General features: G+C 41.7%; 1 protein-coding gene across 1 annotated transcript in view; it reads right to left on the bottom strand.

Moving 5' to 3' along the window:
* LOC104957112 (ryanodine receptor 2-like) overlaps positions 1-9,144 on the bottom strand; it is an 18,830-nt gene extending 9,686 nt beyond the window's left edge. The window contains exons 1-4 of the mRNA XM_010784726.1: positions 9,124-9,144; positions 6,882-6,956; positions 5,999-6,077; positions 4,975-5,087 (exon numbers count right to left, since the gene is read on the bottom strand). Of these exons, the coding sequence (XP_010783028.1) occupies positions 4,975-5,087; positions 5,999-6,077; positions 6,882-6,956; positions 9,124-9,144 (288 nt within the window). The remainder of the gene's footprint in view (positions 1-4,974; positions 5,088-5,998; positions 6,078-6,881; positions 6,957-9,123) is intronic.
* Positions 9,145-13,499: the final 4,355 nt, after the last annotated feature.

The following is a 13,499-nucleotide window of genomic DNA, read 5'->3' as shown; positions in this document are numbered from 1 at the left end:
GTTTTTCCGTGTACCAGGCGAACTTGTAGGACCTTTAGAGTCCCTTCCTCCCCCCGTTAAGAGAGTACTTGACAGGTTCGAACAGACGAAAAGGGTAAGTGAAGGGGACTTGAACCGAAATCCGAGTCTTAACGTGTTACGGTCTCCAGCTACTCGAGGTAAACTTCGTGTGGTCCCCGTAAAAAGGTGTAGTTTCCTCTTCCCCAGACGGTTGTAAACCTTTCACCGAGACACACAGAACTTCAGACGTTTTGGCGACTAGCTTAAGGAGGACATCGAAGTGTTACCGTTAGTTATATGAAGAGTGGTGACTTACGACCGGGGACAGGTACTCTCGGAACGTAACGACCCTTTACCGTCCTCCAAAAAGACTCGTCTTCGATCCGCGAAAGGTCGTTATTTGTTGGATTGTAGTCAAACATCTCCTACGAGATGTAACAGTATACGACGTGATTGTTTCTGACGGGACCGGGACGTTGGAAGAATAAGTCTCGTAAGTCGAGTACGCATCTATCTAAGTTGTTCTTGTTCTGATTTTTTCAGGTACTTGTCGGGTAACTCCTATGGTGATAGGTCGAGAGCTTTCTTGTTCGTCAGTAGGGTGGTGGAGTTCTTGGACTTTTATAAAGTTCAAGAGCAAGAGTTGAGTTTTTTGTGATGGAAGTAACTTGTTGAAAGTGGTAGTACTTAGAGCGTCTGGTTGCGGAGTACACTTGTGTCATCTCGTGTTATGTTGAGTAGAATTAAGCTGAGGTATACACGGAGGTTATCTTGTCGTGCATGGCTGACCGGTGTCCACTGTTATGAATTGCGGAGTTTAGGACCTAGGGACTGTGCGATACCAACTACGTAAAGTTAGTGTTGTCTGTGCTGTGTTAAGTGTAAACAGTTTTTTGAGTTCGTGAACGACTGTTTGCCGGAGATCACTGTACCTATTACGTCATCTGTCCCGTTATCGGATGGACAGGTGTGTGGAAGGTGGAGGTCAATAAAGTAAACTGTGTTCACCGTGTGGTGCTGTGGCAAAAAAGAGGGATCAGTTAACTACTCGTCGAGGTCCAGTGCAGGTCATTATAGTTGTTTGTGAGAAGGTACCCGTCTGGCTATAGGCGTTATTCGTAAGTGTGTCAAGCGACTAGTTATAGAGGACGTCGCCAACCGAGACCGGTACGTAACCAAAGTTACATTCATGTTTGAGAGACAGTGAAGTTTTAAACAGTAAGTTGTGGTTGCCTGTTTATGTACGCTGGACTCGCCCAGTCACTTCGGGGTTGGTCACAGAGCACGGAAGTATTCTCTGGTGGCGTCTCATACTGTGCTAGTGTTCAAACCTCTGTGTAAGACACTGGTTCTGACGGGGTAGTGGATTTTATACAGGTGTACGTATTCAGCTTTACGCGAAGTATCGTGTGATTATCATCGGATCTTGTCCGACTGGACAACAACTTCTGGGGTAAGAAAGGCTCTGTCCGCGAGAGAACGTCGGTACGTGGTGTACGGTAAATATTAAATGTTTGGCGTGAAGTTTTTCTATATTGTCTTGTTTACGGGCGTTTTTGTGTGTTATCGTTTTAGTAGAGTGAGTGTGTGTTTATCCGATTGAATTTAGCGACGGATGGTTAGGTTCGTGTAGTGTGTTAACGAAGGAAAGAACCTTCTCTAAAGAGTCAAACGAGGGTAGAGAGCGTTATTAAGAATAGAATCGAGTAGGCGACTTGAAAATAGAGAGTAGTGTAGATGTGTCCATGAAAAGCAGAGACGCAGAACAACTCATCACTCAAACGAATATGAGGAGGGGGTGACGAGTGATGATGTGCGTAAAAAGAGGCACGTATATTCAGTGCGAGCGCGAGAAGGGACAGAGTTGTTTGTTAGTGAGAGGTCAGAGGGTGAAGTAGGACTGTAAGAGAGACATTCTAGTTAGTAAGCTAAAGAGGTAGGAGAGTTGACTTTTTCAAGAGAGCGAACGTCTGGATATGCGCTTATATAATAAGACTGTAGTAGTGGGTGAGACGATCTTAGGTGAAAACCTAGGAGACCTTATACTAAGCGACCGTCGTCTGTGAACTAACGTTGGTCTGGTATTTGATCGAGGCCGCCTCAGAGGAGGCTCGGCCCTCCTGCGGCGCGCGTGGCCCTTGGATGGTGCGCGTCGTCAAGGTGACGTCGGTCGTTCGTCGTCAGTGTCGGCCCTTGATTTATTTTATACTTTGGTTTTAGTGATTGTCGCGTTTGCATTTGCGTTTGCGTTCCGTGGGTCGTTATTATGTTTTGTTGTAGTGTGAGTGTACTGAGTTCCGCGCGGTACTCTTGACAGGACCTGTCAGACTCTGTGTTGTGACGGAATCTCCGATAGAGTTAATGTATGATGTAATTAGTTAGGGTAGCTTGTGGAGTGTCTTGTATGTAGGGAGGCGACAAATGATTGTTCCAGTGTGGGCTTCTGTTGTGTCCTCTGATACGCTCGCCTCCTTGTGGAGTTTTCTGCTTCTCCTAAGAGTTGTGATAAGGAGTTGGTATGAAGGAAGGCCGTTGAGGGAGGGTTCAGGAGTTGGAGGGAGCCATTCTTACGCTGTACTTACAGTCGGCACGTACTTAACTTTTCTGGTGAGTAGCAAACGATGATTGTTACGGTGTGTTAGCTCCCTGGCTCTCTTTTTAGCTGGGGTTGTAGTCCTCCGAGAGCCTCCGTCGAGGATTAGGCTTCCCTGTGACTTTACGTATGTGAGGTGTCGGGAGTGTTAGGTGGTGGCCTGATCGTGGAGAAAGGTGTCCCGTGCACCTCCGCACTGCGCTGTTTTGGTTTGTGTTTCCGGCCTGATATAGAGTGCTGGTTAACTCTGTTGGGGGTCGAGACGTTACATGTTTGAGGAGGGACCTAGTATTATATTAAATATTGCGATTGACTGAGTAGGCAGTGCAAGGCGGCCTTGGTTGTTGTGTTGTTTGGGGGGTTTTTCAAGAATAGTTCTCTTTGCTTGTCCGACTATACTGTTCCATGGCACGTCTTTCTTGTCGGTCTGTTCCACACTAGTTTATCATATCATTGAGTCATTATAGTTGTTCTCGTAGTGTTAGTTGGTTGAGAGATTTGATGAGTTATCTATATAGACATTATCGGAAATCTCAGGAATCTTATTCTGATTTGATGTTGTGTTTCTCAGCTATGAAAGATTCCTGTCGGTGAATCACGAAGTGTATTATTTTTAGGTGTTGCTCCGAGCAGGATCGCGGACTGAGTTAGCGATAATCTCTCGTTTCACAAATCCACACAGCACCAAAGTCACACATCCTACACGGACATGTTCGCTATGTCGACACATCCATCATCTACACTTAGTGTACTATGTCTACACATCCGACACAGCACTTAGTGCCTGTTATTTGTCATACACTGTATGCCACTTCCACACATCCATGTCTACCATTCCGACACACACAACATCCATGTCGACTATCATCCGACAACACACATCCATTGTTGCACACTGAGGCACACGTTTTCTTCACAACAGCATGTTCGTACACAATCCTCTACCACACTAGGGGTTTTTTATGTCTGTGGCCATGTCACACGTACAGACTATCAGCCTTATGTCACGCATCTAACGCGACTGTATGCCGTCTAGAGTCAAACCATAACCAGGGGTATGTACGTAATGAATAATTATGTAACTATGTTGACTTATTAATCTCGGGATTAGAATGTAATGTTGGGTAAAGTCGGCTGGTGCGTTCGTCTCCCTTCTCCTCTTCTGTTGGTTTTTTTTGTTTTTGTTTGATTTTTTTTATATTTATGTGTGAACAGCTCTTCTCCACCATGAACTTCAATAAGTCAAAGTACAGGTCCAGACTTACTGATGCACATCTTCAAGCCATACTGAGGGTTTCAACTGCTTCCTCACTCAAACCAAATGTGGCTCAGCTGTGTGAGAGGAAGCGCTGCCAGGTCTCTACCAGCAAGGAGTAGGCAAGAAAGAGCAACTGTACATAGTTATGTTGTGAAGAACAGTTCATGTTAAGAAGATGTTGAAGAACTGTTAATGTTGTATTTTTTAATAAATGTTTTGCGGAATACTTGAAGCGGCCCAGACTTGCCCAGACTCTACGTCCAGCGGCCCCCAGGTAAATTGAGTCTGAGACCCCTGCTCTAAGGTCACTACCTGATCTGCAGCTCTGCCGATCTGCAGTGCGCATGTGCGAGATGGTCCGCCATATTGGACAACCCCGTACGACAACCCAAGTAGGACACTTGACACAGTGGCTTTTGGCAAAGCTCAAAAAGAAAACTCGAGAGGGATGAGTTATTGTTATTACAAAGTGACTTCACTATTATTTAACAACTCTTTTTATTGGGTTCTTTTATTTGGGATGAAGTACATTGTCAGAATAAGTGAGAAATGAATTTAACTTCTGTTAGACAGCTATCATACTGAATAAATATTTACTGTGAATGTATGCAAAAATGTATGGCATATAGCTGTCTAACAGAAGTTAAATCCATTTTTCACTGACGGAGCGTATACAACGTTAGCTTAGCCTGGTTGATCCGATCTTCATTCAGAAAACAAGCATTTTAAAAGGTTTTTTCGCCTGCCGTCTTGTCTGCAGACTTGTCAAGCATTAATTCATGGTTTTTACTAACCGGTATCAGTATACTGTTACTTCGGCATAATTTAGAAAGGTGTATTACAATTTCTTCACGGTAGAAATATGTTCATTTTTGTTGTAGTTGTAGCCCCCAAGCCAGCGCGTCCTGTTTGAATGATGCGAGTAAACACAGCTGACAGCCGCGGTGAAACTCGAGCGTTTAGAGCGATGCGATAGGAGCGATTAGAGCGGAGCGTCCGGTGTGAACGCAGCATTAAGGAGGGAATGTAAAGCTAATTAAAAAGGAATAAAGGAAAGAACAAAGAAAATATAAAGAAAGTGAGAGTAAGATTTGATCCACCTCTCTAAACAGATGCTACTTACCAGATATCTTTCAGAGGACACGCTGACCAGGATGAGATCATCCCCCACTCTGACCTTCTCCCCCTCTGACCGCTGCTTTGATGCTGGATGGATGGTCCACCAGCATGCCTCGCCTACACAGTAGGAAACACACACATACACACAAAGCAAACTATCAGATAACATAGCAGACATGGGACTCAGAGAGGAACATTAAGCCCTGTTCGGGTGCCTATCACCTCAGCCTGTGTACCACTTTTGGTAGCCTACATTTGTCTTGCAGCTGTTTTGCTTATAAAGTGCACCATTCTATACAGAAGCAGGTCAAGAACAAAAACAGGGCACACAGTGTTCTTTGCAGTCGCTTATTGTTCTGACTTTGTTAACAAGAGAAAAATACAGTGGAGAAGCACCAAGAGTCATTATGACACAGACAGAAACAACCTGACAGTATCATAACACGGAAAATAAAGACTTTAGTTTAATTCCAGAAATGACGCAGAAATACCAAACTGGACCAAGTTGATTTCCACAAAGCCTGCTCAGAGCTAACCTCTAGAAACAGATGTGTTCATGTTTGCAGAATATGAAGGCTACATTTCTGATTTCAGTTCAAGTAGAAAGGATCAATCAGGTTTCAGCAGGCTTCAGTTGTATTGAGATAAACAGTCATTGACCAAAATGCTCTCTCTGAACCCATCAGCTATTTGACAAAGATGTTGCATTTTTATTATCTTTAAATTAAGTTGAGGCCATCTATTTGTGAAACAATCCTGTCATAAACGTTGTTTCAAAATTCCAAGTCCATTCTCAAGTCTCAAGTTGCTGGTCAGACTGCGAACAATGGCAGTCACACAGACGAGGAAGCCTCCGTCCAGATATCTGGTAACAGTGGAAGCCCTGGAATATTGCTCCTTAACCAATGTGGAATGGTTTTGTTGGTAGTTCATAACTTCAAGTGAAACACTACATTTCGTCTTTATTAAAAAAAATGATTAGAGCCGTTTTAAGACGGAAGTTAACAACGACTGTGTTCAAGCCATACCTGTTGTATCTTCCTGCAGTCCAACGTCAAAAGCCAGTTTATCGGTGGATGAGCGCGAGGTGGACAGACAGCACAGGTACTAAACAGAAACACACAATTAGTTACTTCAATCCATCTGATCAATAATGTAGATCATCTTCTAATTATGTTAGGGAATTTGCAACATTTATTTTGTCTGGAGAGTTTCTTTGTGTGAATATCTACTCCTACCCTGGCAATAATTACAGGTACTGTTACATTTAGAACATTTTCATCCCAGAAAGAAACAGTATCACCTTTGAAGATTTTTCACGGAACTAACATTGTTTACTTCATATGCAGTTTGAGTCTGAAGAGATAATGGAAAGAGTAAAAAAGGTCTTTGCAAAACTTCATGCCAACAAAAAAGGTTATACTTGCTAATCCAGATAAAAAACAGAGAAACATTGATTATTCTAAAAAGAATATTTAAACAATGAATACATTACAAATAATTAAACAGTTTCTGCAATACATTCCTTATATTATATTATTATATCTATAATACTCTTAGATCCAGCAATTTGATAACTGGATTTGTATGATTTTCTCTGACAATGTTGTTGTGAATAACAGAACTACCTGTAACATGTCAATTGCTTCAATGCCATCTCAAATATTGACTCACAGAGGAGCAGGGTGAATATTACATTATGCACTACTACTCTTGGAATATTTAATTATTTTTCCAAATGAGCCTTTAGAAAGTTAAAGGTGGAGATTTAAAGTAATTGCCAGTTTAAAATGAAATGAAAATAAACCAATAAACATGAGTTTCTCAGACTGTGTGTGTGTGTGTGTGTGTGTGTGTGTGTGTGTGTGTGTGTGTGTGTGTGTGTGTGTGTGTGTGTGTGTGTGTACTGACCATCCCACTGTAGGAGTGTCTCAGCAGGACAGCGTGTCCGTACAGTAGGGTGCGATGGCCGCCGCCTTGGGCCGTCTGACGGAGACACAGTGACAGTGAGACGGAGACAAACAGCAGTTACTAAAGACACTAAGAGAAAACAGTGAGAAACAGTTTCACAGAGATATCAATAAACAGTAGAGACAGAAAGGTCAACAAACAGATGCAGACAGGAGGAGAGAGGGGGAGGCCAGCTGTACTCTACTATAGCTCTTTATCTGTAAAGCTGCAGGAAAAATATTACCTGCGAGTCTACACACTGCAATTTAAAAAAGAGTATGCACTATACACTGTAATGCTATCCATCCATCATCCTGCCACCACAGTAGATTTCAAAGGCCCTTGTGAAGGAGATAGCATCCCTAAATGATGGTATAATAACCATCCTCAGTGCTGTCTCTTCAACAATAATCAGGATGATGATTCGGGCCTCTGCAGTGAATAACACCTGATCAGGTGCACTATTGCTTTGTGTTTGGAGTGCCTCCTGGTGCATTTATTCAAACGCTCCCTATTCACAATGTGTTGCTTCCCAAACAGCTTCTCTTTACTACTTTAAAAAACCAACAAAATGAATAAAACATTTGAAAATATTTCTATTATGTTGCATGTTTCATGTGCAGGTATGTGTTCAAACACATTCTGCTCATTTTCAGGGTCATCAGTATGTAGTGTCTCTACTGGGACATGTCTCCATGCTTTAATGTTCAAAAAGCTCTTTATTTTCTCATACTGCCTGTGCTGCAGCACCTCTTTTCACCCTCTGTCTGAAACCAGAGCCCAGTCTGATCTGATCGGTTAGCTGGTTGTGATTGGGCAACCGCTATGAGATTTGTCAAAAATGTCTAGTCCCCTAGCCTATCACGTACAATGTGTTGGAAAGTCAGCCAATAGAAGGAGCGAGTGGACTTTGGGAGGGAAACTGTGGGATTGTAGCCTTTGCAGACCATTTACATGCAGCAGGACTCCAACACTGAGCCATGTAACTGAGTCCTGCTTTCTGACTGACATTTGTCTTCTTAGCAGAAAGTGCTCTAACACAACTATCTGTGTGTGTACATAATGTCTCCTGCTGCACTGCAGCTATTCTGCCCTACTCCCAGTGAACACACAGTGCAGCTTCACAGAGCAGGGCTGCCTCAGATACACATGTGTTAATGGATGTGTGTAAACAGTGGTTATGGGATGCAGACAAACTTGCAGAGAAGAATATTTGTAAATCCTGTTTTTATTTTGTAATCATGAATCAGACATCTATGTGATTGAAGCTTACTGAGGCAGGTATAGGCTGTATTGAGCTAAAACACATGCTGTTCCTGAGGTTGGCCTTCCAAAGATCCTCCTACAAGTATAGTCGAATATACCAAATTGTGTAGTTAATACAATATGTATTTGTTCTGCTTGGAATAATTCAGGTATTCCCTAATGACACTGCATGTTCAGCAACTGTTAAAAAGGATGTTATTGAAGCCACATACGTTTGTTTATTCATCTTAAACATAGATGAGTAATGCTAGATTGATGGTAGTGGTGATTCAACCTCTCGAAAGGGCTCTCCAGTTTGTTGTGTTTTATGTTCCTTTGCTGTTCACTCTCCTATTCTGGGTCAGGCATTTGGACTGTGTTGATAAGGGAAGAGGTGGATCTGTCTGAGTCATTACAGAAGTCAAACTGGCCAATCTGAAACCTCCCTGTGAGTGCTGGCAATCCTCGACTGGAACATTTACTACAGAACAGTTTTCTATTATGGCTCTAGTGGGGACCTCCTTTGGATCTGATCTCAGCAAAGTCCTGATGCTGGGGGTAATTTCAAAGGAATAGTTCAACATTTTTTGCAACTGTTAACAAGGGTGAATTTAATGTCTGTGTGCTAAATATTGAGCTACAGCAAGCAGGCTGATGGCTATTAACTTTTACAATAGTGATCACAAATATCACGTCCTACTCCGATGTTTATGTCGGCAAAATTAAGATTATACTGCTTGTAGATGAAGACTATAGCAAAAGGAATCGAGATCCACCATTGGTTGCTGCTGTGTGTTGTCATTATGCATAATGCTTGTCTGCCATATTGGAGCACGCCAAGATTCACTAGTAAACAAATACAATGTGTATTGTGAGATGCACACACCTTTGCGAAATGACTGTATCTATTACAAAAATGTGTAGATCTGATCAACATGCAAATAACGTGCCGACTCACGTTGCCAGAATATCTGCGCATGGTTAAAGCATAGATAGCTGCAGAGAAAAAGATGCAGCTAAAAAAACCTGTGTGTGTGTGTGTGTCTGCCTCAATATCAGCTTGTATATCTTTCAATACTGGATCTATTTTCTTTTTGTACTACAGCTTGACATTCAATAGATAACAACAACACATATTAGTATGGGATCGCTCCTAGTACTGATACTGTTGATGCTCATGACAGTGACTGTTATAACCAACAAAAGGACGGTGGGAACCATGACACACACAGACATCGAGTGGAGCCACACCTACCCATATTTCCACCACTACATGCTGTGTGGAAATGAGAGAGAGGAGGAAAAAGTAAGTTGCCGTAGTCATTTTAAACACGACACATAAAAACACATCTATCCAACAGTTAACGCTATTGGATTATGAGGTTATGACAGTGAGTATAAGGTTTTATACTTGACATACCCTCTAACTGAAGGTAATGTCTGTCTGGCCTATGCAATTTGAAGCTCGATAAGAGGATCAATACTAATCTTCCCAGCAAACTCTGAGCAATAGAGAAAATAAGAGTTTCCAAAATGTTGAACTATTCCTTTATAAATAAGACGGACATTTCATTTTTACAGTTAAGGTTCATATGATGGAGTGTCTCCTATCTTTGAGGTGTCTTGAAGCGGATTTCTAATGCGAGCGTTTAGACTCCTTGTGGGTGAAATTGTTAGTGTGTGATGATAACAAGCAGCCCCTGTGAACTCTTTCAGCAGCTGTGGTCCAGCTTCAGTACATCATGTATCAGTAGAGACCAGCTGAAAACACAACTGCTTGTATGTGTGTGTGAGCGCAAATGTGTGTGTGACAATTCCATCCGAAATGTTCAATTCAAGTATACAGTATATAAAATAAATTAACAACCCTGTGGCTCGATTTTAACCTTAGAATATTATAATTACCTTTTTACTGAGAAACAAAGGAAAACAGCAATAACAGTTTAAAACGTATTAGACTCAGTATTAAATTCAAATCTCTCCGATCGAGGACCCATTTTTCTTATTTTGTAAATTATGTATTTGACCCAATTTACAGGGCTAGTGGACCATTATTCCAATCGCAAATCCAGGAGGAGGAACAGTGGACCAGATCTTTACCCTCTGCCCATCTAGTCAACATGTGTGGGCTCAGAGAACGATTTAAACCTTGTCCTCCTTGTAGTATTTTCGGGCCTAATGTGTGTGTGTGTGTGTGTGTGTGTGTGTGTGTGCGTGCGTGCGTGCGTGCGTGCGTGCGTGCGTGCGTGCCTGCGTGCGTGCGTGTGTATTTTAACACTAACCCCGTCAGCCTTGTCCTCGGTGTTGGCCAGCATCTCCTGAAGGGCTCGTACCGAAAGCGACTGCTCCAACACAAAAGTGCAGATGGACAGATCTGGAGGCACATTCTGAAACAATAGGAACATACCTTAGAGAATGTATGTGTGTCATTTTGATAGCCAAATAACTCAAAAATAACTTCACAAATCTAATGTAACTCATACTATCTTCCTGTGATACAGTAGTAGACAGGGTTGACAGGAATGTATAATTATCAGACATAAGGACATTTCTGTCAGTTTTATAACCACTCAAATCTGACATCAGCAGTGATTTTAGCCTAATGCTTCTCAGAGATAAAGCCCTGTCATATCCCTAGCATTATCCTATGAACTGACAGTGGGTGTGTAGCTGTCAATAATTAATGTACAGCAGAAGATTGTCACTGATTAATAATATTGCTAGAACTACGATGCAGTGACTAATACTGCTTCGGGCTTCACGCCAGCCAGGTTAAGCTGAACAAGTTAACACCAAACCACTGAGAAATTGTATTCTTTACTTCCCACATACAACTTAACTCTTTGTAATTTGTCAGAGATTACTAATTCATCCTTTTTAAAGAATTTATTATAAGGTTTAATTTATTTTCTGCTTTGTCAAAACGATAAGGTGTATTTAACCTCAACTTTAAACATGAAGCAAAAGACTATTATGACTTGTAATTCATATTGTTTCAATCAATATCGTCAAGTTTTATTTATGTGAATAAACTGTTAACCTGTATTTGTGTTTAGAGAGTAAGGCTCCATATCCAAATGTGCATATTCTGCATGATATTCTGCTTCATATAAAACCATATGCTATTCCATTAACAATTCAGTGGACTCGAACATGGTTTAGACGTCTGAATCTAAGGTCCTGAAGCAGGGGAATGCATTAGAGCCTGTAGAGTACCTTGGAGTTGGAGATGGATTCAAGGAAGCAGAGTCTGTTTCCGAAGCCTTCAGCAGCCAGACACAGCTTCTGTTGCTCCTTGTAGATTGTGGCTGAGCACTGTAGGACCACCTCATCATCCTAAACACACACACAAAGGTACAGTTACAAATCAAGACATTCATTGACATTGATCTAGTGCCTATTGTAGGCGGTGGCTAAAAACAGCTTCTTCCTGGAGCACTCTAAATCACAAACTCACTCACTTTCACATCCGAAATGACAGAGTTAACACTACATCTCCTCACTGCGAAGTGTCAAATGGCACACACACATGTATGTAAACCGTAGTAAATAATAAAGAGTAAACAAGTTTGCCCAGGGCAGCCACAAAATGAAGCAAACAGACAGGTGTAGACTGAAGCCATTGCTTCTTACATCTACCATTCTCACTCAGTTGATGAACAAACAGTCAACAATACAGACATTTATAAAAAGTCTTGATTCTCTTAAATATTTGTACACAATAACTATTGCTAAGTTAAGGTTAGAGAAACATTGTGGTTACTGTTGAGAAGAAAATGCCAATCCGCCAACACACATCCAGCAATTTTGCAAAAAAAGAAAATGTCTGTTCTGTTGTGCCTCTAATCCTGGATTAAACCAGATAACCAAGCCCATTGTGTAGCTCAGACAGATACATGTTGCATTAGCCATTCTCTTTCATTTGTGCATTTAAATCAGGAGTTAGATTGAAAGGGGCAAAGTGGCATCACCGAATATCTCTCTCACACACAAATACACATACAGTACATACCTCTAGAAAAACCAACACATACATTTTTGTGTTATAGAAAGTGGACTGTGTCTTATTAATAATAATCCATGTCAGTATCAATACCCAACAGCTAGCCCTCATTCAAAACGTAATAAAATGACAGACTGTGAATTGACCATGAAATTACAGCAAACGGCGCTACAGAGGAGAGTGTGTTGGAGAGGAAAGGCAAGCCAAAGACATCCTTTGTAGACAATATTCAAACCATAAACTTGCAATTATTTAATCAACACTGTAGTAAAACTGTAGAAATAGCTAGTTGCTGCAGTATATTTTGCAGTGTGTTCTGCAGCAAGCCATGATGATGGTGGCACATACAGTACAGATGCGGCAGACAATAGTTTCCAATATCTCAACTGCATTTTTCTTTTTAATGTATTGTCTTTTTGCCTTTCACTGCCCACAACATCGTTAGACCACCTATTAAGGCCACAAACCACACATTATCAAAGGGGCAGAGATAACTAAACCTGGTTCTTATGCTATGAGACAGTAGTGCCCACATCTTTTCAGGGACATTGCTTACTGAAAGATTAAGCTGTTGCACTTGACAAGCAGAACATGCAGATACTCCGGCAAGATGAGGCTTATACCTCTATTTAACTTATTTGTATATAACTATACCTTTTAAGACCTTTTTTAAGACCCTTTCCATACATTTTAAGACCTCATCGCCACTTTGAGTTTTAACCGGTTACATTGGCGACCCACTTTACCTCAGATTGACTATATACCAGCGACGTGCAGTCAGGGGAGGCAGGGGAGGCAGAGCCTCACCTGTCATACTCCAATGTAACGCAAAAACAACTAAAGAAAAACGAAATAGTAATAATAATAATAATAAAATGTCTCCACTGATCTATGATGTAAGTGTGATTAATGTATGATTCCAATCCCTTTTTTAAAAGTCAAAATCAGCAAATTGTCCGAGCTTCGCTACAACTACGGGTAGCGATGTGAAGTGAGGCAGGGACGAGCTCTGCCTCTCGTAAACCCACGGCCCGTCTACACTACAGGCATGAAAAAATCTTGAAGCTGGGCGTGTCTGAAGCTTGGCGATTTTTTGCGAGCAACCAATCACATGAATCTCCCGCCCCCGACATACAAAGCAATAGCAATGTTAAAACGAAGTAAACTGGATATAAACTCTCCAAACAGGCGAAAAAACGATCAGTTTCAACCCCCTGTCTCTGCCACCTCCCTCCATGCCTGGTTCCTCCGGTTTGTATCCCGGTAAATAGTTCCGGTCGTAAAGAACAGGGTGATTTGCTACCGTAATACCTCAGACTGCCAAGGCACAC

The sequence above is a fragment of the Notothenia coriiceps genome, unplaced genomic scaffold (genome assembly GCF_000735185.1).
Source record: "Notothenia coriiceps isolate Sejong01 unplaced genomic scaffold, NC01 NC01_scaffold00026424, whole genome shotgun sequence".
NCBI classification, from domain to species: domain Eukaryota; kingdom Metazoa; phylum Chordata; class Actinopteri; order Perciformes; family Nototheniidae; genus Notothenia; species Notothenia coriiceps.
This window is presented reverse-complemented; position numbering and strand designations above follow the sequence as displayed.